A 26,251-nucleotide genomic window follows, 5' to 3' on the forward strand; every position below is an offset into this window, starting at 1 on the left:
CCATAACCCCCGCAGCACCAGGCAGCCAGGGCTCTGCCAGGAGCACCATTATCAGTCCCACTATCCTCGGCAGGACCCTCCAGGGTGAAGTGCTGGGTCCTGTCCCAGAAATGGGATAACCCAGATGAGAGATGGATCCCATTGGAGAGCCCACCAAGGCACCAAGCAGAGACCCCAGTGAGCCACACTCAGAGAAAAACAACTTTAATGGGCACAAATCTGGTGTGCAGGCATGCTCACTGAACTCCTACATCACCCAAAAATAGACATTCAACAAAATAACAAAAATAGATTATTTCAGCTGCCTGAGAGTGTGGCAGGGGCAGAATCATTCTGTCTTCTCTGGGGAAGGAGCCTGATGGTGACCATCAGCAAGGGCTGAAAACTGGACCTTCCCCACCCATCACTCCTGGCCTCAGGACATGGGAGGGGACACCCAAAGGCACTAGGGACCCTGTCCCTGCCCCTTCCACTTTTTACAGCCCCCACTGCCCAAGTAAGCATCCCTCCCTCCATCCCTCCCTCCTTCCCTCCTGCCCCAACAGTGCCAAGCCAGTCAGGATGAGAAAATTGGGGAAGGAGCCAGCCGAGGGGGGGGGGTGGCTGGCCTCACTGTGGGTCCCTGGGCTCCCTGTGGCACTACAGGGCAAGTGCAGTAGCAAAGCAGATGGTGTGGTCCTTCTTGTGGCCGTCCTTGGCATGGGGAGCTCTGGCACAGCACGGCCCCCACGGGGCTCAGCTGCTGCTGGGCTGCAGCTTGGCACTGTCAGAGCTGCTCTGGGAGTCAGGGGACTTCCTCGCCTGCAGCACCATGGTCCAGTACCAGAGGAAGATGAGGAAACCTGGCAGAGGGGAGAGGAAGCGTGGGTGAGCCCCCTTGAGGGACAAAGCACGGTAGAGAGAGAGCCACCCAGGCTGCCAGAGCTCCTCGTGCACACCGTCACCACCCCACCAACAACCCGTGACAATCCTGGTGCTCTTCAGAGGAGCCCAGAGTCACAGGCTCACCTTGGAGGGAGTTGATGATGGTGAAGATGTAGAGGGAGACAAGGCAGAACACACCAGAGGTGAAGGAGAAGAAGATCAGTGCCCAGGGGATGCCCAGCAGGATGCTCAGCCCGAAGAGGGCCAGGACATGCTTGAGCTTGTGACCTTTTTTGTTCTGCCGGAGGATCTCCCGTACCATGGCCCCCAGCATGACCGAGTTGAAGAGGAACACCAGGCTGAAGAAACCCAGGTTCACGGCGTTATGGACCAGGGGGCTCGTGATCCAGCATCTGGAGGGAGGAAAAGGGCAGAAGGTTACTCTGTGTCCGCCCACAGGGTCACAAGGAGGGGCTGGGAGAAGCACAGAAGGGTGGTGCCGGCCCAGCACCCGGGGAGGGGATCCCCCTGGCACAGAGCCCCAGAAAAGCCCCAGGCCATGGTGAAGGTTTAGCCAGCTGACTTTACCTATGGCCAGAGACCAGGTGACCCATGTGCCATGACTCACATGGTTGCATTGGTGGTTCTGCCATCAATGGATTCGTAGATGGGAATGGAGACGGGGCCGTAGTTCGTCCAGCTAGCCAGGAGGATGGTCACCACGCAGAAGATGGGCAGCCCTGGGTGGAAAGAGCAGAGTGAAGTGGCTGCCCTACTCCTGGCCTTTGGACCTTCTGGAAGGACTTGCTGGCCCTTTCTCCCTGCACAGAGCACAAGCCAACATCCTCCCTCCCAAAGGGAAACCAGGGATGGAACACACAGCAAGGGCACGTGGCATAAGCCCCAGCCTGGAGGGAGTGGTGCTGTGCTGGCCCTGGCTGGGGGCCTCCCAGGGATGGGGAGGTTTAGGCCATCACAAGATCACAAGATCATCCTGCCATGACCTCCAGCCCAGAGAAGCATGGGCACTTCCTGCATCCAGCCCTGGGCTGTCCTGGATGGTTCTTTCAGAAAGGATCCTATTATGATTTAAAGATCCCAGGTGGGGGCTCTCACAGGTCTCCATTGCTGGGTGATCCCCCAGGATGACCCACCTTTGCTTTAGCACCAGCTTCTGCTCTCAGCCTTCCAGTCTCCTCTTGGCAGACAGCTGCTCCCCCACAGCAGTGTCTCCATCCCCATCCAGGATCGTATCCAGTGGGACAGACCCACCCCAGTGCTCCTCCACCCCATGCCCTCAGGGGATCCCTGACCCCCCAGGCTCACCCCAGCCAACCAGGCAGAGCTTGAGCAGGAAGTGGTCGTGGTAGGCGTTGAAGACTTCGATCACAAGCCTGTAGAGGTTGTAGCCCTCAATGCCCATCCAGGTGAGGCAGCTCAGGAGTGAGAAGTGCAGAAACAGCCCCCCAGCTCTGCAGATGGCCTCGTTGCCGCTGGCAGCCAAGTGCTCAGAGAGGAGGAAGGTGATGTCCAGGAGGAAGATGGCAGCCAGCAGGTTCATGTGGATGTGCATGCTGGTGATCTGGTCTCGCTGTTTGCTTCTGGAGAATCAAAGGGAGCAGAACTCACCCCTGTGCCTGGCCAGCACCAGTGGCACTCCACAGCCCTGCACGGGGCAGCTTGCCCCAGCAGAAGAGCAAGGAGACCTTTTGGTAGTGCCAGGGGCTGAGAGACCAGCCCCACTGAGAGACCACCCATCCCTGCATTGGAGATGCTCAGAGGGCTGAAGCACTTTTCCTGTGGAGACTCCTGAGTGAGTTTGGCTTCTGCAGCCTGGAGAAGGCTCCAGAGAGACCTTAAAGCACCTTCCAGTGCCTAAAGAAAGCTGGAAAGGGACTTTGAACAAGGGTATGGGGTGACAGGACAAGGGGGAATGGCTTCACTCTGAGGGCAGGTTTAGTTTAGATACTCAGAAGAAATTCTTCCCTGGGAGGATGGTGAGGCCCTGGCACAGGTTGCCCCGAGAAGTTGTGGCTGGCCCATCCCTGGAATTGTTCAAGGCCAGGTTGGATGGAGTTCTGAGCAATCTGGTGTAGTGGAAGGTGTCCCTGCCCCAGGGCAGGGAGGTTGGAAATGAATGATCTTTCAGTCCCTTCCAACCCAAATCATTCTATATTTTTTATGATTCTAAGATTTCAGGTCTGAATCATCCACTTAGGATCAGTGACATGACTCAGGAGAAGACACTCATATTCTCCTCCAGGTCCTTGAAAAAATCTATGCAGAATTCTGCTTGCTGCGTCCATAAAAATCAAGAAGATTTTCCAAACTCTTTGAAAAGAGCTGGTGCTTCTGAGCATCCAGCAGAAGACCTGACAGAGAGGGTGGATCCTGAACAGGAGAACTCTGCTTTCTTCAAACAAGGCTCCTTCATGATGCTTCTATCCAGGCCACCCACTGCTTGGAGAGCTTGTGCCCACCCAGGGGTTCATGGCCAGGGACAGGACACAGACAGGGAGTGTGGGGTGAACCATCAGTCTGTACCTGAAGTAGAGGAAGAAAATGGTGCAAATGGAAGCCAAAGCCGAGATCAGGCAGCCAACGTAGCTTATGATACTCAGGTAATTCCTGTGCACAGAGGTGATGTCTGGAGAGGAAACCTGAGGAAGAGGAGGAATGAGAGATGGTGAGGAAGAGCACCACTGGGAATTATGTGAGGGATCTGAAGGAAGGTGCTACCCACCATGAGCACAGCAAAGTAGGTGAGGTGGTTGCACCTGCACTCGGTCTGGCTGCTCCCTGTCACTGTGGTACACCCATAGCTGTCCCAGCTCCCAGAACTGGCTGTGCAAGAGAAAGGGAGAGCATCCGGTGAGCCCAGGAACATCTGCCATGGCCTGAAGGATCTTCAGGGCAAGGTGTCCATGGACAGAGGGAGAACAAGAGTGGGGGGTCCCAGCTTGTCCCAGGCCAAGCACACATACTCAAATAGCCCCCTCAGCACAGGAACCCATCCCTAGGGAAGGGGAAAGCTCCTAGGTTAGCTCTGGAGGGAAAAAACTGACATCACCCTGTGGGGATGGCTTATGAAGATGGAGTGAGGAAGGGAGGTGCAGAGCAACCTTCACCCTGCTGGTGGGGCTGTGGTACCTTGGAAAAAGGGCCTGACTTCACTCCCAAGGGCAGGGGCACTCACCAGAGGTGTCCTCCTGCCAGAAGACGCACAGTGGGGTCACGTTCCTCTGCAACGACAAAACCACAGGCCCTGGTCAGGATGTAGCTGTGGGTTTGTTGCCTGCCCAGCACTTTTGATAGGGGACAACATGGAGCAGGAGACAAGATGGTCTCAGGAGATAAACTATGACTTGGACAAACCAGACTGCCCCTGCGATGGGAGGGGGCTCCAGGCAGAGACCACAGTGTTAACAACTGATGGAGCAGATACCTCCTTCCAGATCCTCTTTTCCAAACAAAGGGTTCAGCTTTGAGCAGGCACCTGACAGAGCCATGATGAGCCAAGGGCCTGCTAACACAGTGTGCCCCAGGCCTGGTGACAGTGCTGGATGTGACACATCTGCCATGAGGCATCTCCTGGAGAGGGGAGGGCAGTGCCAGCACCAGTGCACACAGTCAAGCCATGATTGTGATACAGCCCCAGGAGACACAGCAGGCCATGGGCATGGACCTGCTGCATTGTGAGCCCACCCTAAGCTGGCAGGGCTGAGCCCTCCTTGCCCCTCCATTCCTGGTGGGATCAGGCTCCATGAGGCTGTTCCCCACCTACCGGCAGCTGGCCATGGAAGAAAGTGAGGACCACTGGCTCGGAGAGGTTGGCCACCACTGTGTCCACCAGGGAGATGCTGACCACCTTGTCACCCAGGACATGGCTGCTGTTCTCATCCTGTGGGAGAAGAGGAGGCAGTGGCAGTGTGGGAAGGGAGAGCAGCCAGGTGTGAAGCAGAGTGCCCAAGAAGAAGGTCCCGTGACTTTACCCATCAAGCTTTTAGCTCATCTTTGAGGCACTTTCTCCCAGTGAGCACCAGCACCTGGTCTGGTGGCAGCCCTGCAGCCCAGGACACCCAGCACAGCATTCACGTGGGCATTACCTGGAACATGGTCTGCCTGTTGATGTCCATGAGGAGCACCCTGTGCTCCACCACCTCCTCCCTCTCCTTCACCATGGTGAACAGGCTCCTTGGCAGGTCCACTGTGAATCCCTGGACCTCTCCACTCTCCTGCAAAGAAAGACTCATCAGGAAAGAGGTGTAGAGAGCGTGATGGGCCAAGAGCACCAGGGCAGACTTTGCAGGACCCACCTCTCTCTGGGAAGAAAAGGTGAGGGGCTGAGGAGCCCGGCTGGGCTGGACCCTCAGGACGGTGGCATGCACAGTGGCCTCCCCAAAGGTCTGGTTCTGCCCTTCCAGCTCCACCTTGGCCAGCATCTTCTCCAGCTCCCCAAGTTGGCTGCTGGGGAAGGGGCACAGTCAGCTGGGTGCAGCAGGCGGGCATTGGCAGCAGCAGGAATGGGATGAGCTGGGAACTCACCGCCGGAGCCTCTGCTGCTCCCTGGCCCCCGGGGCTGCTGCCAGGGGCTGGGCAATGAGGCTGTCCAGGGCACTCAGCTGCTTCTGCACATCCTGCTCCCGCACAGGCATGCTCCCTGGGGAGGCTGGGGGAAAGGAAATGCCATGAAATGCATGGGCAGAATTGGCTTCCTTTTGCCCCAAACTAACCGGCAGAGCCCTGGTGGGAACACAAAGTAGAGGGCTTCAAGGTGATCCCAAGCCAGGAAAGCTGATAGTCACCCCAACCCACAGGGCTTTCCTGCCACCCACAACTCAGCTCCCACTGAGGCCATGGGGATGTCATGGTGGAGACTGGACCCTGAGAAACCACTGCAAAGACCTCAGTTTTCGGGGATTTTAGGCAGCGTTTTGAAAATCTCCACCTTCAAGGATGCTGGGTACCAGGCCTGTCTTTGGGCTCCTTCAAGAAAACCTACGTCCCCTTCAATCACCCTTCAGCTCTCTTCACATCACCAAGCTAAACCACACTCTGGGAAACAACCAGTACTCTGATGATGCCTAGGGAACAGGCTGGGGATAAAAGAACCCTTTAATTTCCTTAAAATAACATTAAATTGCATTTACCAGGGAAAGAGTATTCAGCTTTAGCATCCAGGGAGGTGTTCTTCCCACCCTTCATGATATAGGACACATTGAAGATGTTGGCTCTGGTTCTTTCAGCCTTCTGACTCTCCTGTCCCCAGGGGATGCTGCTGGATGTGTCCCCGCCCAGGCGGATGCTCTGCTTCCCATACACCAGCTGCAGGGTCCTGTTGGACTCAAACCAGTAGAGGCAGAAGCGGTACCTGCCCAAGGTGGAGGGCAAACTGTAGTTGTAGGAGGAGTTTGTCCTGCTTGGCAAAAAGGGGCTTTTTATGATCAGGGCCTGGGCCGTGTTCTCGATGGAGATGTTGGCGGAGTTGTGCTCGTAGATGGCAGAGCTCTCCTGGGTCTGGTTTCGGTCACCACAGAAGCGAAAATCCTCTTCCCTGTGGCCACTGGCTCCCACCCCTGCATTGTACGAGCACACAGAGACAGCAGATCAGCTGCAGGCACGGCCCTGCAAACACCCCAGCCCTGCAGCAGCTGTCACACGTGGCATGCCAGGCTCTCCACCCCAGTTATTCCAACCCTGTCCTGCAGGCTGAGTGACACCAGCCACGTCCCCAGTGTCACAGCCACGCTGCCAGGGTCTGCCAGGGTCCTTTGGGCAACAGGACCTCCTGTCTTGCAGGGACACCCTCTCCCATGTGCCAGCACCCACATAAGCAGACACTGAGAGAGGATCTGTCCATTTCCAGGAGGGATGGATGGAGGCCACCTCCTCTCCCTGGAAAGGACACATTCTGCCCAAGGGACCCACCAGAGGCACATCATCCTAGGAGATGTTTACTTCTGTGGAAGCCTTGGCTGCACACATCTCATGCCAACGTTTTGGGGCTGCCAGTTACTCCCAGCAGCCCAAACCCAGCTCACCATCCCAAGGCAGGACAGTCTACCTTGGAGGAGGGAGAGGAGGAGCAGGAAGAGGACCTTCATCCCGGGCAGCTCTCTGCCTTGGCTTGGCCTTCAAGGAGACAGCAGAGCCTGAAAGGGTACAAAGGGAAGGGGCCACATGAGTATTTGAGTATCCCCCATGCCATGAGAGCAAAGGCTGTGCAGGTGGGACACCAGCCAGTGTCACAGCCAGCTCCCTGTTGCCTCTGCCTCCAGGAGGAGCCAGGAGCACTGGGCATCCAAGCTGGCTGTGGGCTGGAAGGATGGCAGAGGCTGGAAGCCCCTGAGCTCTCAGCACGGAGAGGGTGCCCCACCACTCCAGCCCAAGAGTCCACACAGGAGGGGTCCCCTCTTCCGCTCCCAGCTCCACATCTCAGTTAACACCCTGACTCGTTATCATAAATGATAGGAACAGAAGGAAACTGTGGTTTCCTAATTCACCAGCCCTGAAATTATTTTCTTGGATGTTTTCAGCTCCTGCAGATTAGCTGAGCCGCTGAGCACGTTGCAAACCACTTCACCATTTCAGCCTGCAGAAACAGGCTCTCCCAGGCACATCCTGGCAATGCCAGCACAGCAGCCACGGCTGCCCAAATCTGCTGCTCACAACCAGCTGGGCCACACCCTGCACAGCCCCTTTGCCCATCCCTTCAGCTGGCTCTCTGCTCCACCACCTTTTTCTTTGTCTTTGCACGAGGAAGGGCTTCTGTGACCTACACCCAGGCCAGCACTGAGCACCCTCAAGTGCAGCCACATCCCTGCACTCACCCAGCCACCGCCTTCACACATACAGCCTTTTTCATTGTGCTTTCTGCCTGCCACAGGCCACAAACTGCACCTCCAGCTCAGCTAGCATGCACCAAGTGTCACCTCCTCCTCGCCCTGCTGTCACTTCAACCATGGGACACACCCTGCCAGGGTCTGGCAATCAGCAGAAGTCCCCCAGGGTGGGACAGCGTTGGTGGGGGCTGCCGGAGCAGCTGGCCCAGCCCAACACTCATCAATGCCCAAAGTGAAGCCAGCACTGTTGGCCACTGCTGCACCCACTCCTGCACTGCTCTCAAACAGCCCCCCAAAACCCACCAAGAGGCCAAAACTGTTTTGTCTGCTGTGAGTTGGTGCTGGGGCACCAACCAGCATCACCTGTAAAGCCTTTACAGCTCTCCCAGATGCTCAAGGGTCATCAGATGCTCAATTTCTCATTAGCAGATTTCTCCCACCAGCACAGGCTTTTCTGGAAGTTTCTCTAGCCAGCACAGATCCTGCATGGGTGTACAGCCCACTCCACATCCTTCCCCCTGTTTCTTGTGGCAATTTACCATCAGCAGATGGGGGCTTCGGGTTGTTAATTAACCTGCTGCCGCGGCTGTAACTAAGTGACACTAACGAGGTCTCCCAGTGTGGCCTGGGAGGGTATGGCACAGACATGATTTGGATGGGGCTGGCACCCCAGTGCCTCGCCACACACTCAGGAATCTCGCATATATATCTAAAAAACACGGACCTGGGGTGGCAAAACGCTGTGGGTGATGGAAAACACCTGGATCACTTAAAAGCAACGGAGCTTCCCGCGAATGCCAGCCAGGCTGAGGCAGCACAGAGCTGGCAGGCCAATAAAGCATCGCCTCTGGATGGGGAATGCTGAATCCTAATGAGGCCTCAGCCCATCCCACTGTGCTGACATCTTGAAGGTTTAATTGGGATGGCTGGAGGAGAGGATCAGCCCCTTTCAGCCGTTACTCAACTGGGACCAGAAATCCCTGTGGGAAGGAGGGTGGGGGAGCCGGTATTTCCCCTCTGAGCCCTGTGTGCTCCCGCTGGCCCGACCCTGATTGCCGCTTCCTGAGCTGAACAATAGCAAGAGAAAATCCCCTGAAAATGGTTTCACGGTGAGAAACCACGGCCTCCATCCACGCTGGCAACAAGCACAGCAAAGGGAGCAGGATGTGCTGGGTTCTCGTCAGGGCTGAATCCTGCCTCGTCATCTTCCCATACCTGGATGGGGAAAAATTCCTGGCTTGGCCTCAAAATCAACCAGATTATGTACAAAGAGGTGGCAGACACTCTGCCAGGGCTGCACAGCTTGGAGCAGGCTCCCTTATCAGCAGAGAGGGAGGCTTATTGCTGGGCACTAGTTCTTATCCTCCCATCAACATTAAGGTACTGGCCTTGGGAAGAGAAGCCAAAGCATTACATTGAGGTCTCTAAACCTTAGGTGAATGGAGGGAGGGGGAAAAAAGACTTAAAACCCCACAAACAAAAGGTATTTACTACCACCTTACTGCCTTCTGGGTGACTTGGCAGCAGGCATTTAAATTTTTGGAGGTGGCACGTGGCTTTTGGACATGACGTTTTTCCCAAGGAGAAGGGAAGATGCTCCGATGACTCAAACAAACAGCGGAAGCAGGGAGATCCAGGAGCTTTTATCTGTTTTCCTTCCAGCTCCGTTAGGAAAGTTCCTCTGTTCCTCGAGATGTGAGTGAGTCAGAAGCTCATCACCATACTGGTTACTCAGGCAGCCACTCAGCAGCATGATGAGGAAACTGTGGCACCGAGAGGCAAGCCTGGACGGGCTCCTGGAGATGCAAAACAGCTTTGGGCAACCAGCCCCCCATGGTAGGGACCAAAAATAATGTACCCTGGGTCTGGAGCTGTACAGGATGTGAGAACCCCATGGGGGTCCCCCCTGCAAAGGGATGCTCCAGTGTCAATATCTGAGTGCTTCACAAAGTGCCCTTGTCCTTGGCCAGTGGTGCATGCCCAGCCACACGTTATTCATGGCGTTGGCATGTGATTCCCAGCACCAGTGGGCTTGGCTAATGCCCAGGGAGTCGAGGGGCAGCTGCACTGTGCCAGCAGCCCGGCAGTGCCAAGCTGTGCCATGGGGTGCTTCAGCTTTTCCCGGGCCATGGCACTGCACAGAACACCCAGCACCTTCAAGATGAGTCTTGCCAACAGGATGAAACCAGATCTGATGGTGATTCCCACGGGAACGGCACAACTCCCCGCCAGATCTGTTCTTTGCCAGCCACTGGCAGCCATCCCTTCCCACAAAGGCTGGCATCCCTTCCCACAAAGGCTGGCATCCCTCCCCCACAACGGTGGGGAGAACCAAGGGGAGGCTGGCACAGGCTCCTGCCAGTGCCTGGGGCTCCTGGGACGGAGCGTTTGCTTAGAGCTGGGTCTTGACATTCAAAACTTTCTTAAAAATTTCCATTTCCTAAAATTCACCACAAACAGAAGTACCACAGCGAACTAACCCAGCACTTCCTCCAGTGCCAGGGCAACACAGCACCTGGCTCGGCGGCACACGAAGCCTTGTGGCTTCAGCAGCAGCCACACACTCTGCAAAGGACCAGGTGCACCTGCACTGGACTGAGCCTGACGTGACACACTTACAACACAGTGCAAGGACACCTCTGGCCACAGGGCTACAGACAGTTGTCCCTGCCACACACTCCCACCACACAGTCTTCTGTGAGAGCAACCCCATTTCTCCTCCTGCACATCCCCCTTCCAAATCATTCCCTTGGGTTTCAAATGGCTCCCAAAACACCCTGTTCACTCCCTTGGGTTTCAAATGGCTCCCAAAACACCCTGTTCACTCCCAGGTCTTCACATGAGCAAGGTCCTCATCGCCTGCCTGTGCTGCAGGTGCCAGGGAAGGCAGGTGCAGAGCAGTGCAAAGTAGCTCAGGACCACCCCAAATCAGGTTCCCAGGTATTTGGCACAGAACACAAGGTGCTGGAGCCTAGTGAGGGCAAAGTCTGCAGCACCCAAGGAACCAGGTAACAGACTGTGGGCCTCCCAGATTCCTGCCAAAGCCCAGCTGTCGGGTGGGCTGACGGGAAAGGAGCTGGTGAGTCCAAGTGCTCCTGAAAAGCAGGCGCCAGCAGGCTGAGCCCAGCTGGTCCCGTGCAGACATTGGCACGCTGGGAGCGACCCAGCCTGCTGTCTGTGAACCACAGAGCTCTGCCCTGCACCCACGGGTGCCACCGCAAGGTGCAGGGATGGCCAACCCCGGGGATCCCCGTTCAGCCAACACACAGTTGCTCCAAACCTGTTCCTCTGCAAATAGCAGCCCCCAGGCCTCAGGATTAAGAGCTGGACTGCAACCAAGTATGCAGCATTTTCAGGCCTTGGCTTAATTCACGTGGGAGCTGCAAACCCAACAAGGGACACGGCAAACCCCACTGTGGCTGCAGTCCGGGGCTCAAAGGATTTGCCCCCCGCCCATCTCTGAAACACTCCTGGCTCCCTGCTGGTGGTGGAGCTTGTGGGGGGGTGAGGTGGGGGGTGGGGAGGTTACTGCAGCCCTCAGACCATGAAATGAGCTTTGGCTGCCTTCCCTCCACAACAGCCATTCGGACTTGCTGCCAGGAGGTTATTCCAGGAGACTTCATTTCGATTCTCCAGCTGGTCTCACTGAGTTTTGCTGGTCTCTCTGGAGGGGCAGCACAGACAGCGGGTAGAGACCACCCCAAGCATCCTACATCCCATATCCCGCAGCGACATGCCAGGACCGGCAGCAGCAAACTGGGATGTTGGAGAAGGAATCCCCCCAAAAGGCATTTTAGGGAAGGGAGATCACCCTGTCGAGACATGCCGGCGATCCCACGGGATGCTGCACCCTCCGCCGGGAGGGAAGAGAGGAAGGAATGAGGTGCGCTGCTGGCTCCCATAAAGTGGGAAGCAATGGCCACACACCGGCCGACAGCCGGAGCTTCGTGGAGCTCAGCTCTGCCGCTGGCAGCAGCGCGGAGCCGCCGGTCCCGGGCAGCTCCGGGGGCTTTGTGGCCCCATGGCCCAGAAATCCAGCCTGGCTCTGGGGCAGGCGAGTGCGAGCTCCATGGAGCAGGGATAAAGGCTGGTTTCGCAGATCACTGGCACCACGGCCATGAGCAGACTTCCCGGGCCCTGCCCAGCCCGGGCAGGGCATCACCCCCACCGCCGAGCCCCGCACCCGGAGCGGGGTGCCGCTGAGCCCCCACAGAGACCCCCTCCGCTCCATCCATCCAGGTGCTCCCTGCCCGAGCAAGCCGGGGCGCTGCCCGGTGCCACCGTCGGCGCGGAGCCCCCAGCCCCGGCTGGCGCCCACCCCATTCACTCCCGTCCCGCCGCTCTGCCCGCGCCCGGAGTGCCGCAGCATCCCCTCGGCTCCCGGTGCCGGGCAAACGCCCCTCAACGCGGCCTCTGGGACCCCCACGGCGGACACCGGGCTCCGCGATCCTCCCTCGTCCCGGCTCAACCGCGACCCGTTGCCCGCATACCTGGGGTCGGGGCGGGCTCGGCCAGGCACGGCCCGGCACGGCCCGGCTCCGCACGGCTCCGCTCGGCTGGGCTGGCACGGCTCGGCACGGTTCGGCTCAGCAGCACCGCACACCTCGCAGCGCGGCTCGCTGAGCGCCGTGACCGGGAGCAGCGCTCCGCCCCGTCCCCCGGCGGACGGTGACTCAGCGGGGCGGTACCGGGACTGTTCTCCCCGCACCGACCCCTCCGAGACCCCCGCGATCCCTGCGGGAGCCGCGGGGTCACCGCCGTCGGTGACGGCACCTGCCCGGTTCTGCTCGGCCGGTTCGGTTCAGCTCGGCGCGGCTCTCAGCCCCTCGCAGCCCGGCTCGGCTCAGAGCGATATCCCGGGACCAGCGGCCCCGCCCCGTCCCCCGGCGAGACCCCGAGATCTCTGCGGGGCCGCTGCTCTCGGTCACGGCACCTGCCCAGCGAGCCCGGGCCGGGAGCACCGGGCGGCTGCGTCCCCCGCCCGGCCGGCACCGGCACCACCGTGGGCTGGGGGACCTCGGCTGGGGACAGCCGGGCGTGCCGTGTCCCGTCGCCCTTCAGCTGCGGGCTGGCAGGCGTCCAGCGGCGGAGCCAGCAGGCTGCACGCCTGACTGCCAACGGGATTAAAAAATAACAATTAATGGGAAAGCAGCCGGGACGGAGTGTCCCGGTGACCCCTGTCCCGCTCCCCGCAGGGCGTGAGGGAGGAAAGGAGGGGGGCAAGGAGCCCAGATCCCAGGAGAGGGTTGCGCAGCGCTCCCCTGGAGCAGGTGGGCTGCGGTGTGGGGTGCAGAGCCTGGACGCGACCCCAACGCCCTCAGCACCCACCCCAAGGCTGGAGACGGGCACCCCGGCCCTCGGTGGGAGCTGGGGCTGGAGGCAGCGCTCTTGGAGCGGGTAAAGCTGCTCCTGCAGCGCCCGCACCCAGCCCTTTGTGTGTGCCCAGGGAAACAGCCGGGCTGGAGAAAGCCGAGACGCAGGGAGCGGAGGGAGCAGGGCGGGGGGAGAGCTCCGGGAAGTGCCCTGGGTAAATAGTTGCTCTTGCAGATATTTTCAATGGCTTGAATGGGACTTTTCTTTCTGCAGGGGGAAGGGTGCAAACAACTTCCCTCTCCAGCAGGAAAGGTGATGGACCTTGATCCACGAGGATTGTGCCGCCACAGGTGCCGTGGCTGCATGGATCCCTGGAGCAGGGGACATCCCGCAGTTTGCATCACCCCACTGCCTGGTTTAATTTCCAGCTCCAAGTTTCCCTGGCTGCCACGGGACGAGGCTCCCATGGGAAGCAGCTCACATGGCCGGAGCGTGGCTAAAGCGGCCGGACCGTGGCTAACAGAGCTGCCTTTGAAGTCCGGCCGTCCCCACGCCTCGGGGAGCTGGGCGAGCTCTCAAACGCACGCTCAAGCAGCCAGAGCCGCGGGAGCATCGCGGGGAGCCAAGCCTCCCACTGCGGGTCATCCCGACCGGCTCCTTGGGGAAACGCCATAAATCCGCCTCCCGGGAATAGCCCTGTTAAACACAGAATTAGGCTCTCCTGGAGAGGGGAGCTAAGTGCAGACCCCTGGACCAGCGAGGAAAAGATTTTTTGCTGCTGTTCCTGGAACAAAGAGTCTTTTGTCTGCATTCGATGTTATCAGGAGTTATTTTTAGGTCAACGCCTGCACTTGCTGGTGTTGTCGGGATTATCTGTAAGTCGACAGACCTTCAAAGACTCTGCCTGAGCACGAAGAGGGAGGAAATCCTTGTGTTGTCTCTTGGACGGGACATTTGCCCTTGGACCTGGCCTGATAAGGGTTTATTGCTTTAACTGGGGAATTCCTATGAAAGCCCTACAACTTCTTAAGAATCCTAAGAGCTCCTAAATCATTAAAGTGCCTAAATATGCTTAAAGTTCCTGAAAGTCCTAAAAGATCCTGAAAGCCCTGAAAGCTCCTAAAGCCCTAAAATGTCCCAAAACCCTACAGCATCCTAAATGCCCTAAAACCCCATAAGCCCTAAAAGTTCCTTAATATCTTTGAAGTTCCTAAAAGCCCTAAAAATTACTAAAAGCCCCAAGAGTTTCTAAACCTCTTAAAAGTTTCTAAAAGCCCCAAAAGTTCCCAAAAAGCCCTAAAGTTCCTAAAACCCCTTCAATTTTCTCAAAGCTTCAAAAGAACGCTAAGACTTACAAAATCCTCTAAAATACAGAAATCTTGCTAAAAGCTCCTCAAGGCTGCGGCGGCGGGCGGGAGGGAGGGAATGTGCCAGCAGATCGCGGCGGCGGGGCGAGGGGATGGGCAGACTGCGGCAGGAGAGGGCACGTCGCACCGGGCGGCTGCCAAACAAGGGAGACAAGCGTGGGCTGGGGAGCCCTGGCGCCGTCTGCAGCCGAGGGCTGTGCCAGCCCCACTGCCAAGTGCTGCCAGCCCCACTGCCAAGTGCTGCCAGCCCCACTGCCCGGCGGTGCCAGCCCCACTGCCCAGCGGTGCCAGCCCCACTGCCCGGCGGTGCCACGGTGCCCAGACCCCCCCAAAGCCTCTTGTGTGCTCCCAGCAAAATGCCACCATAACCAGGGCTCAGCCCAGCGCCGGTGGATGGAGGAGGATGAGGATGAGGAAGCAGACGGGGGCTGGTGGGAGGGGATGCACCTAGATCTCTCATCCAAATTTGCTGAGCAATGCCAGGACAGCCTGGGGAGTCTCGGAGGGTGGTGATCCCAGGGGAGTGCCTCAGCTACCTGGGCGGCTGTGGGTGCTTGTGCTCCTGCCTTGCTGCTGCTCCACCTCCCTCGGCCTTCCTCCTGGAAAAACATCCGGTGGGGAGGTGGGTCCACCCCACCCCACGTCGGGATTTCTCCCTCAACGATAGCAGCGACACAACAGGTGCCGGGGCAGTAAAACCCGAACCCGTAAGCACAGCAATAAACAAGGATTATTTGTTTAGGCTGGGCTTTGCAAATAAACTCCCCGGTGGTGTCAGGGAAGTCTGGGGAAAAATTGGTCCCTGCAGTTGTCTGCACGAGCACCAGGTGAGGATGCTCCCATGGGATGCAGTAACTGGGCTCATCAGCTCCCCAGCAGACAAGTCCCAAAAGCAGATCCCAAAATGGAGCCAAGGTCTTCTCCAAACCTTCCATTTCCCACCTGGTTTTAGTGTTTTTCCTGGCTGCTTGTCTCCCCAAAATCTGTAGCATTTGCTACAATTCCACGGCTTTGCCCCTGGAGCCTGGTCTGAAGCTTGAAGGCACCGTGGTGCCACCAAGCCTCCTCTGCTGGGGAGAAAAGGATGGCACAGCCCCTCCAGCAGCCCGGCCCTGGCTCCTGCCAGGTAAGGTGTCCAGGAAGGTAAATGGCACCATTTCTCCTTGAAATCTTTTCAAGGATTCAAAGATTATAGGGGCCGGGCCCCCTCCTGCCCATGCCCAGGTGCTGGATGGAGCCAGCCCCGGCGCTGTGACACTGCGGGGGTGGGAGGCTCGATCCCAACCCGTGCTCCCCGGGGAGTGCTTCAACCCTGCTCCTGGTGAGGCAGGGTGGGAAAAGGGTGACCCCTGGGCACCAGCAGTGGGCTCAGCTAGCCAAGAACCAACATGTCCCACCAGTCTCCAGAAGGTTTAGCTCCCTGGGGACCAGCCAGCGATGCTGTGCTCCCGCTGCCAGGAGGCAATCACCGAGTGATTGTTTTCCAAGCACCACCGGATACCGGAGCAAGGTGGATGTACGGCAGCCAGAGTGACTCACAGCACAAACCCCGAAATCTGGAGATGGGGAGAGCGGGCACGGAAAGCGCTGGGATGTGACTCTCCCCCGGTAGGGCTCAGGGGGGGAAAGCCGGGCACTTGGCACCTCACCAACCCCGCAGGCTCTCAGTCAATAGCTGAAGTCACCGCCGGAGCGGTGAGCCATGCACAGCTCATCCCGTGTGAGCGGGGGCACCGCGGGGCCGGGCGGGCTGCGGGGAGGGGACACAGAGCCCCGGCGGGACGGGCCTTTGTCCGGGATGCCGGCGGCACTGACGGGAACGCGGCGGCGCTGGCTGCCCTTTGTGCCTGGAACAAAGAACAACGGCCAGAGGCTTCCTTCGCTGTCCAGAAGCGGGAAGGAGCCAGAAAGGGAAACGTCACTCGGCAGAGATGGGCAGCGTGTCCGGTGGTGCTCGGTGCCCTGCCACCGGGCCAGAAACGGGCGCACCAGCTAACGCACCCCCCTGGCTCACCCTGCAGGGACAAGCGGGGGGGCTGTGGTGACCCTGGTGTCGCCACAGGCGGGTTTGCCGTGCTGCGATGCTGGTCTGCATTCCAGCAGGCAGAGTGGGATGTCCAGCTCCAAAACCTCAGGAATCAGGAGAGGAAAACCCCCAGTAACATTTCCAGGTGATATCTGGTTTATGTGGATGCACCGCGGGCTCAGGAAGGACCCGCTGCCCCCAGCGGATGGATTTAGTCCCTGTAATTTGTCCTGGCTATTTATTTCCACAGGCTGGATTACTTCAACTCCGAAAGCGTTTGGACTTGAGGAGCTCTGCCTGGCTCTGCCTTCCTGTGAGAGCGGGAGGAAAGACGGGTATAACTTACTCACTTCCCATCCTCTCCTCCACCCAAACTCGTCTGCCCGATGCCAAGACAAAGCCCTGCTCACCCATTTTCCCGCCGCCCCAGGGCTGCAGGAGCCTCCGCCCCTGCGCTGGATTCGGGGCTGGAGGGAGGGCTCCTGGTGTGATGCTGTCGTGGCTGAAAACCCAGGGTCGGGGTGGTTTGGGGATGCCCCAGCCTTACAGCCACTCCTGCCAGCCTGCAGCCGAGCTGGCACCAAACGGACCTGGGGTATGCAGCCGGAGATCTCCCGCTTTTGACCGTGCCTTGTGAGATGCACAGGGGCAGCTCCTCAAGGAGGGTCAGAGGTCCCCTCCCATTAGTCAGGGGACACTTGGGCGCCGCTCACCGCCACCGGCCGTCCCTGCGTGTGCATATTCCCGGTGCGGGACCATTCCTGCGATCCTTGTGCCATCTAGCGGGACCTGCACCAACCACCCGGCGGGTGTCAGAGCGGAGCAGAGCCCGGCCAGAGGCGCCCGGCTCCCCCGGCAGCCCCGGAGGAGACCCACACGGGCAATCCAAACGCGCTGCTAAAGACAAGCAGCGGCCAGTGCTGAACGGAGGCACCACGGGCAGGGGGGCAGCCGCGGTCCCCAGGAGACACAGCAGCCCGGGGTCCCGAGCTGCAGCTCCCCAGCAGCGGCTCCCCCCACCCAGTGATTCGGCTTTTAGTCCCGGTGCTGTGCCGAGTGTCAGGGTGCTCAAACTGTCCGGGATGCCCGCGGTGCAAGCTGTGCCTGGCATCCTCGCTGTGTCTGCAGCTCAAGCTGTGTCCAGCCTGCCTGGGAAATGTGGTGTGCCAGGGACTCCTGGGGCTGATCTCCACTCTCTGTGAAAGGACACGGGAGGTGGAATGAAGGGGAAGTCTAGTTTGGGCATTAGGAAAAGGCTTTTCACTGAGAAGGTGGTTAGATACAGGGACAGGCTCCCCAGAGAAGAGGTCATGGCACCAAGCCTGGCAGAGTTAAGGAGTGTCTGCATGATGTTCTTAGTCACATGGTTTGCTTTCACGTTGTCCTGCAAGGAGCAGGGAGTCGGACTCGGTGTTTCTTAAGTGTCCCTTTGAACTCAAGATAGTCTGATCCTGTGATACCACAGTTGATGCTATTGCCAGGATGGAGCCACCACACTCCATGACACCCCCACTCACCACAGCACAGCCCTCCAGCAATGGCAGCTGGCCTAGCTGAGGGAACGAAGGTCTTTTTTTACCCAAAATCATTAGGTTTGCCCCAAAAGGCTTCATTTTGTCCTTCATCTTGGCTGCCGGGTCCAGCTGCAGGGATGTGGCCATGAGCAGAGTTGCAGGGAGCAGGGTTGACTCAGCCACACCAGTGCTCATTGTGGGGCAGCAGTGCCACGCTGTGCTTGCCCAGCTCCTGCAGCCACTCCTGCCACATTTCTAGCTCTCAGTTCATGACGTAGGGCAACCATCTGCTTCAGTCTGACCTATCCCAAATGGGAGCTCCTTGGGAACAGATTTAAGGGGGCCTGCTGGCCATGGCCAGCCTGGAAACCCAGAACTAGAGGAGAAGGATGCCAGGACAATGATACTTGGACCACAGCAGCGGGTCACTGGCCATATCTTTCGGTGACGCGCCCCAGACCAAGGGGGTTGGATTTTTGCAAAGGTAAACTCCGCAAATCCCAGGATGCTGCAATGCATCCTCGAGCCTCCTGGTGTCACCAAGACACGCATGTCCAAGCAAACAGTAAAGATACGCCTGGAAAAACTTTGCCTGTTTTAGTGCCGGGAGCGGGTTAAAGCCGCAACCACGCACCCGCAGCTCTGGCCAAACCGCCTGCAAAATCGCTTCACCGGCTGCAAGAGACGGCGCCGGTTCCCCTGGCACAAGACGCTGGGATAGGGGCGTAGGAGAGGAAAGCATCCCTCGCCTCCAGCTTTTTGGGGTCGTTTCCAGCTGGAAAAAAAATCCGATCTTGGAAAGAAGTTTTGCTTTAATTTGATTTGGTTTTCCCTGCCTCGCTCGATCCTGGGGAAGAAAAAGTTGTTGGTGTCCAATGGCATCGATTCCACGTCCCGCGGAACACAAACCCTCTTGGCCGCTAGTATTTCTCAATTTTTTGTCCGAAAGGCATCCAGCAAAAGGGAAAGAGACAGGGGCAAAATGGTGGTTTGGGGTTTTGCCGCTGTGCCAGGAGGGAGCCAGCACGGGTATGTGGGGGGATGCGGACACTGCGCGGCCACCGCTCACCCGGGGGGCCCCGCGTCCCCCTCCGCGTCCCCACGCAGGTCCCCACGCCCCGGGGCAGACACGTGTGAGCAGCCCAGCAGCAGCCACGGGCAGAGTCCCAGCCTTGGGAGCCCCCGCTGTCCGAGCCCCCAGGCCCGGCACGCCGAGCAGGGCTGCCCGCAGCCCCCGAGCACCGGAGCCCCACGCGTGCGGCCCCCACGCCCGTGCCACGGGGCAGGACACGCAGCGCGGCCCGGGACCGGCCCCCGGGCGCGGGCGGGGGGCGGGAGCGGCGGCGGGGGGAGGAGGAGGAGGGCGAGGAGGAGGAGGAGGAGACTCGGCCGCAGCGCCCCGGCCCGCGCGGGCCGCCCGCACCGCCGCCGCCGACTCCGCCGGGTGAGCGACCGGGCCGGGCCGGGCCGGGTCGGGTCGGGTCGGGTCGGGTCGGGTCGGGTCGGGCCGGGCCGGGCCGGGCGGGCGGGCGGCGGCACCGGCGGCACCGGGAAACTTGCGAGAAACTTTGGCGGGTGAGGGGCCGGGCCGGGCCGGGCCGCGGCGGGGCGGGCGGGGCCGTGGCGAACCGGGCGGGGCCGGGCCGAGCGGTGCCTCCCGGCCGGACCGGGAGCAATTCCGGCGGAGCGGAGGAATGCGGGGCTCCCGCCGCCCGGGCCGCGGCCGGTGAGTGACGGAGCCCGGCGCCAATGCGGAGGCGCGGGGGGCGGCCCCGCCGGGAGCCCGCGGGGAGGGGGCGCGATCCGCCCGTGCCCGTGAGCCACGCGTGCTTCCCGCGGGTGTTCCGGGGCCGTCCGTGAGCCACGCGTGCTTCCCGCGGGTGTCCCATGGATGTTCGTGCTCCACTCGTGCTCCCCGTGTGTGCTGCATGGTTGGCGGATCTCTGCATGCATTCCGTGGGTTTTGCGTGGGTGCCTGTGCACCGTCTGTGCTCCCGTGGGCGCTGCTTGTGCCGGGTCCTGCCGATGCCTGGGATTCCTCCAGGAGCAGCCGGGAGAGCACGGGCCTGGGCTTGGTGCTGAGTTTTAGCAAAACTTCACAATTTCAGCAAATATCACCAGAAAATTTAGTTCTTTTTCCCATGAAAGTCCCAGAACTGCCATCGGCCTCGTTTCCCGCTGCTCCAGCACTGGCTCTCCCAGCCCAGCCGGATTTAGTAGCAGGTCTGGGCTGCACCGTCCCAGAAACCTGCCGGGGCTGCGGGCAGCCGCGGCTGGACCCTGTACTTATCCCATTAGGACGCGCAGCAGCCTCCCATTGAGGTTTCCTGGGGCGGTTTGCCTGCCTGGCCACACCGGGTGTGAGATCCAGGACGGGATGTGAGGTCCATGCCGGGATGGGGACACTCGGCACCGGCCCTTTGTTGCGGCATCATCGGGGAGCACATCCAGCTGCCGGGACACACGTCCTGCTGCCACGCCGCGCCAATCCCGCAGCTCTGGCTCTCCTTCCGGAGCTGTTCCTGCTTTGCTGGCGCCGGATCCAGGCTGTAACTCTCGCTGGGGCTGTTGGGGTGCAGCCGAGTACCCCAACTCCAGCACCAGGGATGGTCTTGGAGGCTCACAGATGATGATGTCATCAGATGACCTCATGCAGATGACATCATGCGAATGACATGTAGATGTCTTCCCTTCATTGTGGTGCGCTGGCAGAGGCGTCTGCAGAGCCAAGCTGAGACCAGATGCCAGTGGCTGGGCTCTGGGCTGTGGTCCTCATTGAGGACCTCCCTGGTGTCCTCACTGGGTATCTGGCTGGGGCGGTCACTTGGCTGCCAGCTGGGGACCTGGCTGGGGACATTGCCAGAGTCCTCACTGGGGACCTGGCTAGGGTCCATCCCAGGGATCTCATCACTCAGCGTGCCGCTCCCCAAAACCAGGGACCGTGCCCCTGCCAGCGCTTCCCTCCAGCCAGCTGCCGCCGTCCCCAGCTGACCCCCCGTGTCTCCTGCAGGTCCCCGGGTGCAGGACGGTGACGGCCATGCCCTAGGGGAGCCCCGCCATGAGCCAAAGCGGGGCCTCGCGCCTGGCCGGCTCCCCGCCGCTGCCGGGGGGCTCCCTCCTGGCCCTGCTGGCCCCCGAGCCCTCCCCGTCCCCCCCCAGCGGGACACCCTCGCCCGGGCCCCCGCCGGCGCTGCTGGAAGGGGACTGGGAAGGGCGGGAGGAGCTGCGGCTGCGGGAGCTGGAGGAGGCGCGGGCGCGGGCGGCGCAGATGGAGAAGACGATGCGCTGGTGGTCGGACTGCACGGCCAACTGGCGTGAGAAGTGGAGCAAGGTGCGAGCCGAGCGCAACCGGGCTCGGGAGGAGGTGCGGCAGCTGCGGCACCGGCTGGAGGCCCTCACCAAGGAGCTGGCCAGCCTGCGCCGCGACCGCGACCGCGAGCGGCCCGACGAGCGCCCGCCGCGGCCACCGGCACCGGCACAGGGCAGCGCCGGCAGCCCGCCCGCCGACGGAGCAGAGGGGGACGCCGGCCCCGAGCAAGAACCCGTGCGGGATGTGGGGGCTGAGGTGCCCCAAAAAGCCAAGGTGGGCGTGCGGGCAAGCCGGGGAACAGGGGAGCTCCTCATCCTTGTCTGCTGCCCATGGGCACCCCCAAAGCAGCACTGCCGGTCCTGTAAAGATGGGCAGTGTGGGGGGACTGCTCTTGGGGCAGGGCTGGGAGGGCCAGACCCTTCTCAGAGCAGTAGAGGGTGGTCAGACCCCTCTTGGATTAGTATGGGGGTGTCAGACCGCTCCAGGCAGCACTTTGGGCTCAGACCCCTCTTGGAGAAGTACAGGGCTGTCAGATCCCTCTTGGAACTGTGCTGGGGGGAGATCAGACTCCTCAGAGCAGTGTCATGAGGAGATCCAGAGCCATCATAGCCCCATGCAGTGAGATCACCTTGGCACTGGCACCATTCCCTTTCCTGGTGTTTTCCCTTTGGAGGCACAAGGCAAAAATCACTCTGCCAGTACAGGGGATGGTGGCATTGGCAGTGCTGGTGGCATTTCCCAACCACAGCTTGATTGTCAGGGTGTCCATATGGGCTTCTGGCAGGGGTTTTTGCTGAGGAAGGAGAAGGAAGAAGGGGGGAGCACACCAGAGCCACCTCAGGGATTATCCCAGCTGCTGCAGCCATCCCTCCTCTGCTGCTGTTAGCTCTGTCACAGCACAGAAGTCACTGCTCGGGGTGCCATGCTGTGACAGTTCAATCCACATGACAGCACAGCTGCTAAGTGACAAATCTGACACTAATGTGAGCACCCCCCACAGCTCCACACTTGGTCCCCAGGGACATCCTGTCCCCTGGAACCCCCTGCTGCTCATTTACTGGGTGCTCAGAGCGCCTGGTGGAAGGTCACCCATGTGGCAGTCCTGGGTGAGATCGGTGTCATAAATTGGTGTTAAATTTTTGGATACCAAATTTCCAGCATGGCAGGGAGCTGGCAGCAGAGTGTGGTGATGTGTGGGAGCTCCCCTGGGAGGGCAAGTCCCTCTCTATCAGTCTTAGGGGATCCCCGGGGGATGGAGTGCTCTTGGTTATGGGGTGAGGGCTGGATGCTGTAGGGGCTGGGGAGCCCTCTCACCCTGTCCCCTGTACTGAGCCACCCACGGCGCCACAGGAGCTGGAGCTGATGGAAAACATCTTGACGAGCAAGCAGGAGGAGAGCTGGGAGCAGCGGGGCCCCCGGGCCTCCTTCAGCCGCCAGGAGCGGAGCCGCCTGCTCTGGGAGGACGTCAGCGCCGTGGAGGAGGACGCCACCAAAGTCACCGCCCTGAAGCTCAGGCTGGACGAGTCCCAAAAAGTGCTGCTCAAGGAGAGGGAGTGAGTGCTTAGGCATCATCCTCTCAGGGTGCCAGCTGACACCAGCCTGGTCCCCACTGGGATGGCATGTCCCATGGGGTCCTGCAGGCTGTCACTGTCATTGCCTCTCCCCAGGGACAAGCTGGCGCTCAGCAAGAACATTGAGAAGCTGGAGGGCGAGCTCAGCCAGTGGAAGATCAAGTATGAGGAGCTCAACAAGAACAAGCAGGAGGTGATGAAGCAGGTGAGCGAGGTGCCTGGGGAGCAGAGGTGCCCCAAGGGCGGCCTGTCCCTCACAGGGTGGCACATCCTGATGGACATGGTGGCCCACAGCCACTTCCCCAACTCCAGGTGGCTTGTTAAGGGTCTTCATTAGTGCTATTGGTGCAGTGGGTCCATCCATAGAGGCTGGGTGGATGCATGTGGGCAGGGCTCAGGTGGAAGGTGGATGTTCACAGCCCCCTTTGGTGCCATGTCTTCCCACAGCTCAACATCCTGAAGGAGATTCATCAGGACGAGCTGGGGCGCATCTCCGAGGACCTGGAGGATGAGCTGGGTGCTCGCTCCAGCATGGACAAGAAACTGGCTGAACTGCGAGCAGAGGTGAGGCCAGACCCCAGCGTGGGGGACAAAGGGGGCAGAGGGGGGTCCTGCTGCCCCCCAGCCACCCCATGCCCCTGTCCCAGATGGAGAGGCTGCAGGCAGAGAACGCGGCTGAGTGGGGCCGGCGGGAGCGGCTGGAGACGGAGAAGCTCAACCTGGAGCGGGAGAACAAGAAGCTGCGGGCGCAGATCGAGGACCTGGAGGAGGTGCTGGCTCGCAAGCGGCGCCAGACAGCCAGTGCCCTGGACACTGACCTCAAAACCATCCAGGCTGAGCTCTTCGAGAAGAACAAGGTGCCACAGGGGAGGTGTCCCCCACCACCACATCCCTGGGTGACTCTGTTGTGGGGCTCAGCCTCCCCAAGGACTCCCTCAAGCCCAAATTTTGCCATCACCTTTCAAGGGATGGTGGTGACCCATCCTTGCTCCGTCAGCTCCTGGGTCATGGGGTGGCGAAAAGGGAGAGATCCCTGGGGAGGGAGGAGGGGACACGCCAGTGGTGGGGGTGGCTGTGCCGTGCTCAGCCCCCTCCCCATGCCCACCACAGGAGCTGGCCGACCTGAAGCACATCCACAGCAAGCTGAAGAAGCAGTACCAGGAGAAGATGGCCGAGCTGGCCCATGCCAACCGCCGGGTGGAGCAGCACGAGGGAGAGGTGAAGAAACTGCGCCTGAGGGTGGAGGAGCTGAAGAAGGAGCTGGCCCAGGCTGAGGATGAGGTGGGAAAGCTCATGCTGGTGGAGGAGGTCAGGGAACTGTTCTGCTCCCTACACAGCTGCCAACAGCACCATCCCATCCCATCCCATCCCATCCCATCCCATCCCATCCCATCCCATCCCATCCCATCCCATCCCACAGCTGGATGAGGCCCACAACCAGACGCGGAAGCTGCAGCGGTCGCTGGACGAGCAGACGGAGCAGAGCGAGAGCTTCCAGGTGCAGCTGGAGCATCTGCAGTCACGGTGAGCAGGGGTGGGTGAGCCACGTGGGGACCAGCCAGGATGGGATGATGTTCTCCCTGCCACCATCCCTCAGCCAGGGTCTGCCTGGTTGAACCTCAGGTTAAGCATGGCCCAAGTGCCTCTGACATCCTCGGGAGGGGCACAGCCGTCCTCTGAGCAGTCTTCACCCCACCTTGAGCTGGGTGGCATTCACCTCCCAGTTAAACCAGCACAAGGCTGCCCAGAGACCAGCACAGCCCAGTTTTATGCTGCTTAGGGTTGCACCCACTAGTACCCCATGGCCAGGGCAGGCTGCTAGCATCCCACACCAGTTTGGGGAGGTGGGAGCTGAATTTTCTTGTCCTTAAAACTTTCCCTGGCCCTGCTTTGCCTCTCCAGCAGTAAAGAGCTGAAATGGCCGTGGGATCGATGCCGTGGCTCCGGGAGGCGCTGGGGGGGTGTTTATAATCATCCTTTATTTTATTGGGACATCTGCATTAAATCATGGAACCATAATGGAGGATTCATCACCCCCCCCAGACTCCCTGTGCACTCAACCCTAAATAATTCATGCTTTCCAGTAAAGTGTGGTGGACTGGCAGGATCCCACTGGATCCTTGGTCTTTGGATTTCAAATTTGATTCATAAAATTTTCTTGAGGAATTTTCACACAAAGGCAAGAAGAGAGCTAAAACCACCACAGGTTCCTGGGCATGGGGACTCCTTGGGTTTTTGAGGGTTCCTCAGTTTAGGGGGATGACTCCTCCCTTCTCTGCAGTCCTGTCTGGGTCTGAGTTGCCCAGCACAGGGATGTCCATCCATGGAGGGGTTTAGCCTGTGCCCCACTGGTACCGAGCACCATCCGCAGCTCCCAGTTCCATGCTGGCCCCAGGCTGCGGGGGCTCATCCTGCGCTCAGAGCTTCGTGAGGGCTGCAGGAAGGCATCTCTGGGGTGCAGTCGTGCTGCAGGGGTGCAGGGGAATGGGATCAGCTCCAGGGCCCCCCCAGGGCCGTGCTGCCCCCCAGCCCAGCAGCTGTCCCCCGCAGGCTGCGGCGCCAGCAGAGCGCCCCGCTGTTCGGCAAGATGCGCAGCGCCCGCTTCGGCCCCGACGACGCCGGCGACGGCACCAGCGACCCCGACGAGGATGAGGACCTGCAGATACAGGTGCCCTAGAGCCCGGGGCCAGGGCCACCGCCGCAGGACGTGCCACAGCATCCCCTGCATTCACGCGCCTGTCGCCACAGGGCCCAGCTGTGCGGTGATCCTTGGATAGATGGGGAAACTGAGGCACGGAGCGGTGGGGAGAGATTTGCCCAAGGTTGCTCCAGGACCCGCTGCCTCTTGGACAGTACTGGATGGCCCTTCAGCCACTGGCATCTCCTGGAACACTGCTGTGGCCACTAAAGCCAGCATCACTGAGCAGCCCAGGAGGAGGCACAGGGCAAGAGAGGCACCAAGCTTGGCAGCCGCAAACTGCCCACTTCTTTTTATATATATTATATATATGTATGTATTTGTATATGATTTTTTATTATAAATACAGAGCCCAGATGGGCCCAGGCTCTGGTGGTGGTGTGAGCTGCTGGTCTGTCCACACACAGGAGTGAGGGTGGGGAGGGGACACATCAGGGAGAACTGGCATTTCTCCACCAGACACACACGGGCCTGGATGTTACCCACTGGCATCCCTGTCCCCATGCCTGGAGACCAGCCCAGTGTGGGGGTAAAGCCTGTTCCTGGGGCTGTGCACTGAAAGGTGTTCACCCCGAGGTGCTCACCTGAGGGTGCTGCTCACCCCAGCACAGCCCCTTCAGCCCAGCCCCCCAGCACAGGGCCCTGGGGGCTTTAGAGGCGCTCAGACACAACCTTATTAAAAATTAACATTTCGGTGAGCTAATCCCCTCGCTCTGCCTTTTAATTGATTGGCTAAAAGCGCAGCT

General features: G+C 59.9%; 2 protein-coding genes across 6 annotated transcripts; one reads left to right on the plus strand and one right to left on the minus strand.

Annotated features, from left to right (window-relative positions):
• Positions 1–188: 188 nt before the first annotated feature.
• Positions 189–12,762, minus strand: LOC311159228 (adhesion G-protein coupled receptor G1-like). 2 transcript variants are annotated; one of them, XM_084215178.1, is made up of 14 exons: positions 12,197–12,762; positions 6,929–7,016; positions 6,015–6,440; positions 5,410–5,533; positions 5,181–5,328; positions 4,971–5,099; positions 4,649–4,765; positions 4,061–4,106; positions 3,608–3,708; positions 3,409–3,524; positions 2,191–2,465; positions 1,493–1,604; positions 1,009–1,277; positions 189–842 (listed from the first exon to the last, which is right to left on the minus strand). In XM_084215178.1, exons 2-14 carry the CDS (start codon positions 6,966–6,968, stop codon positions 736–738), a joined length of 2,010 nt encoding a protein of 669 aa, XP_084071304.1. In that variant the 5' UTR covers positions 6,969–7,016; positions 12,197–12,762; the 3' UTR covers positions 189–735. The 2 variants fall into 2 exon arrangements, with proteins under 2 accessions (XP_084071304.1, XP_084071303.1); XM_084215177.1 differs by having other exon boundaries at positions 5,181–5,331.
• A 6,571-nt stretch (positions 12,763–19,333) lies between these two features.
• CCDC102A (coiled-coil domain containing 102A) lies at positions 19,334–25,863 on the plus strand. 4 transcript variants are annotated; one of them, XM_084215022.1, is made up of 10 exons: positions 19,334–19,370; positions 20,937–21,509; positions 22,587–22,789; positions 22,904–23,012; positions 23,255–23,371; positions 23,455–23,664; positions 23,918–24,088; positions 24,228–24,331; positions 25,358–25,475; positions 25,556–25,863. In XM_084215022.1, exons 2-10 carry the CDS (start codon positions 20,985–20,987, stop codon positions 25,571–25,573), a joined length of 1,575 nt encoding a protein of 524 aa, XP_084071148.1. In that variant the 5' UTR covers positions 19,334–19,370; positions 20,937–20,984; the 3' UTR covers positions 25,574–25,863. The 4 variants fall into 4 exon arrangements, with proteins under 4 accessions (XP_084071148.1, XP_084071149.1, XP_084071147.1 ...); XM_084215023.1 differs by lacking the exon at positions 19,334–19,370 and adding an exon at positions 19,564–19,652; XM_084215021.1 differs by lacking the exon at positions 19,334–19,370 and having other exon boundaries at positions 20,729–21,509.
• The last annotated feature ends 388 nt before the right edge of the window (positions 25,864–26,251 follow it).

This window comes from Fringilla coelebs, assembly GCF_963513975.1.
Source record: "Fringilla coelebs genome assembly, chromosome: 14".
Lineage (NCBI taxonomy): Eukaryota > Metazoa > Chordata > Aves > Passeriformes > Fringillidae > Fringilla > Fringilla coelebs.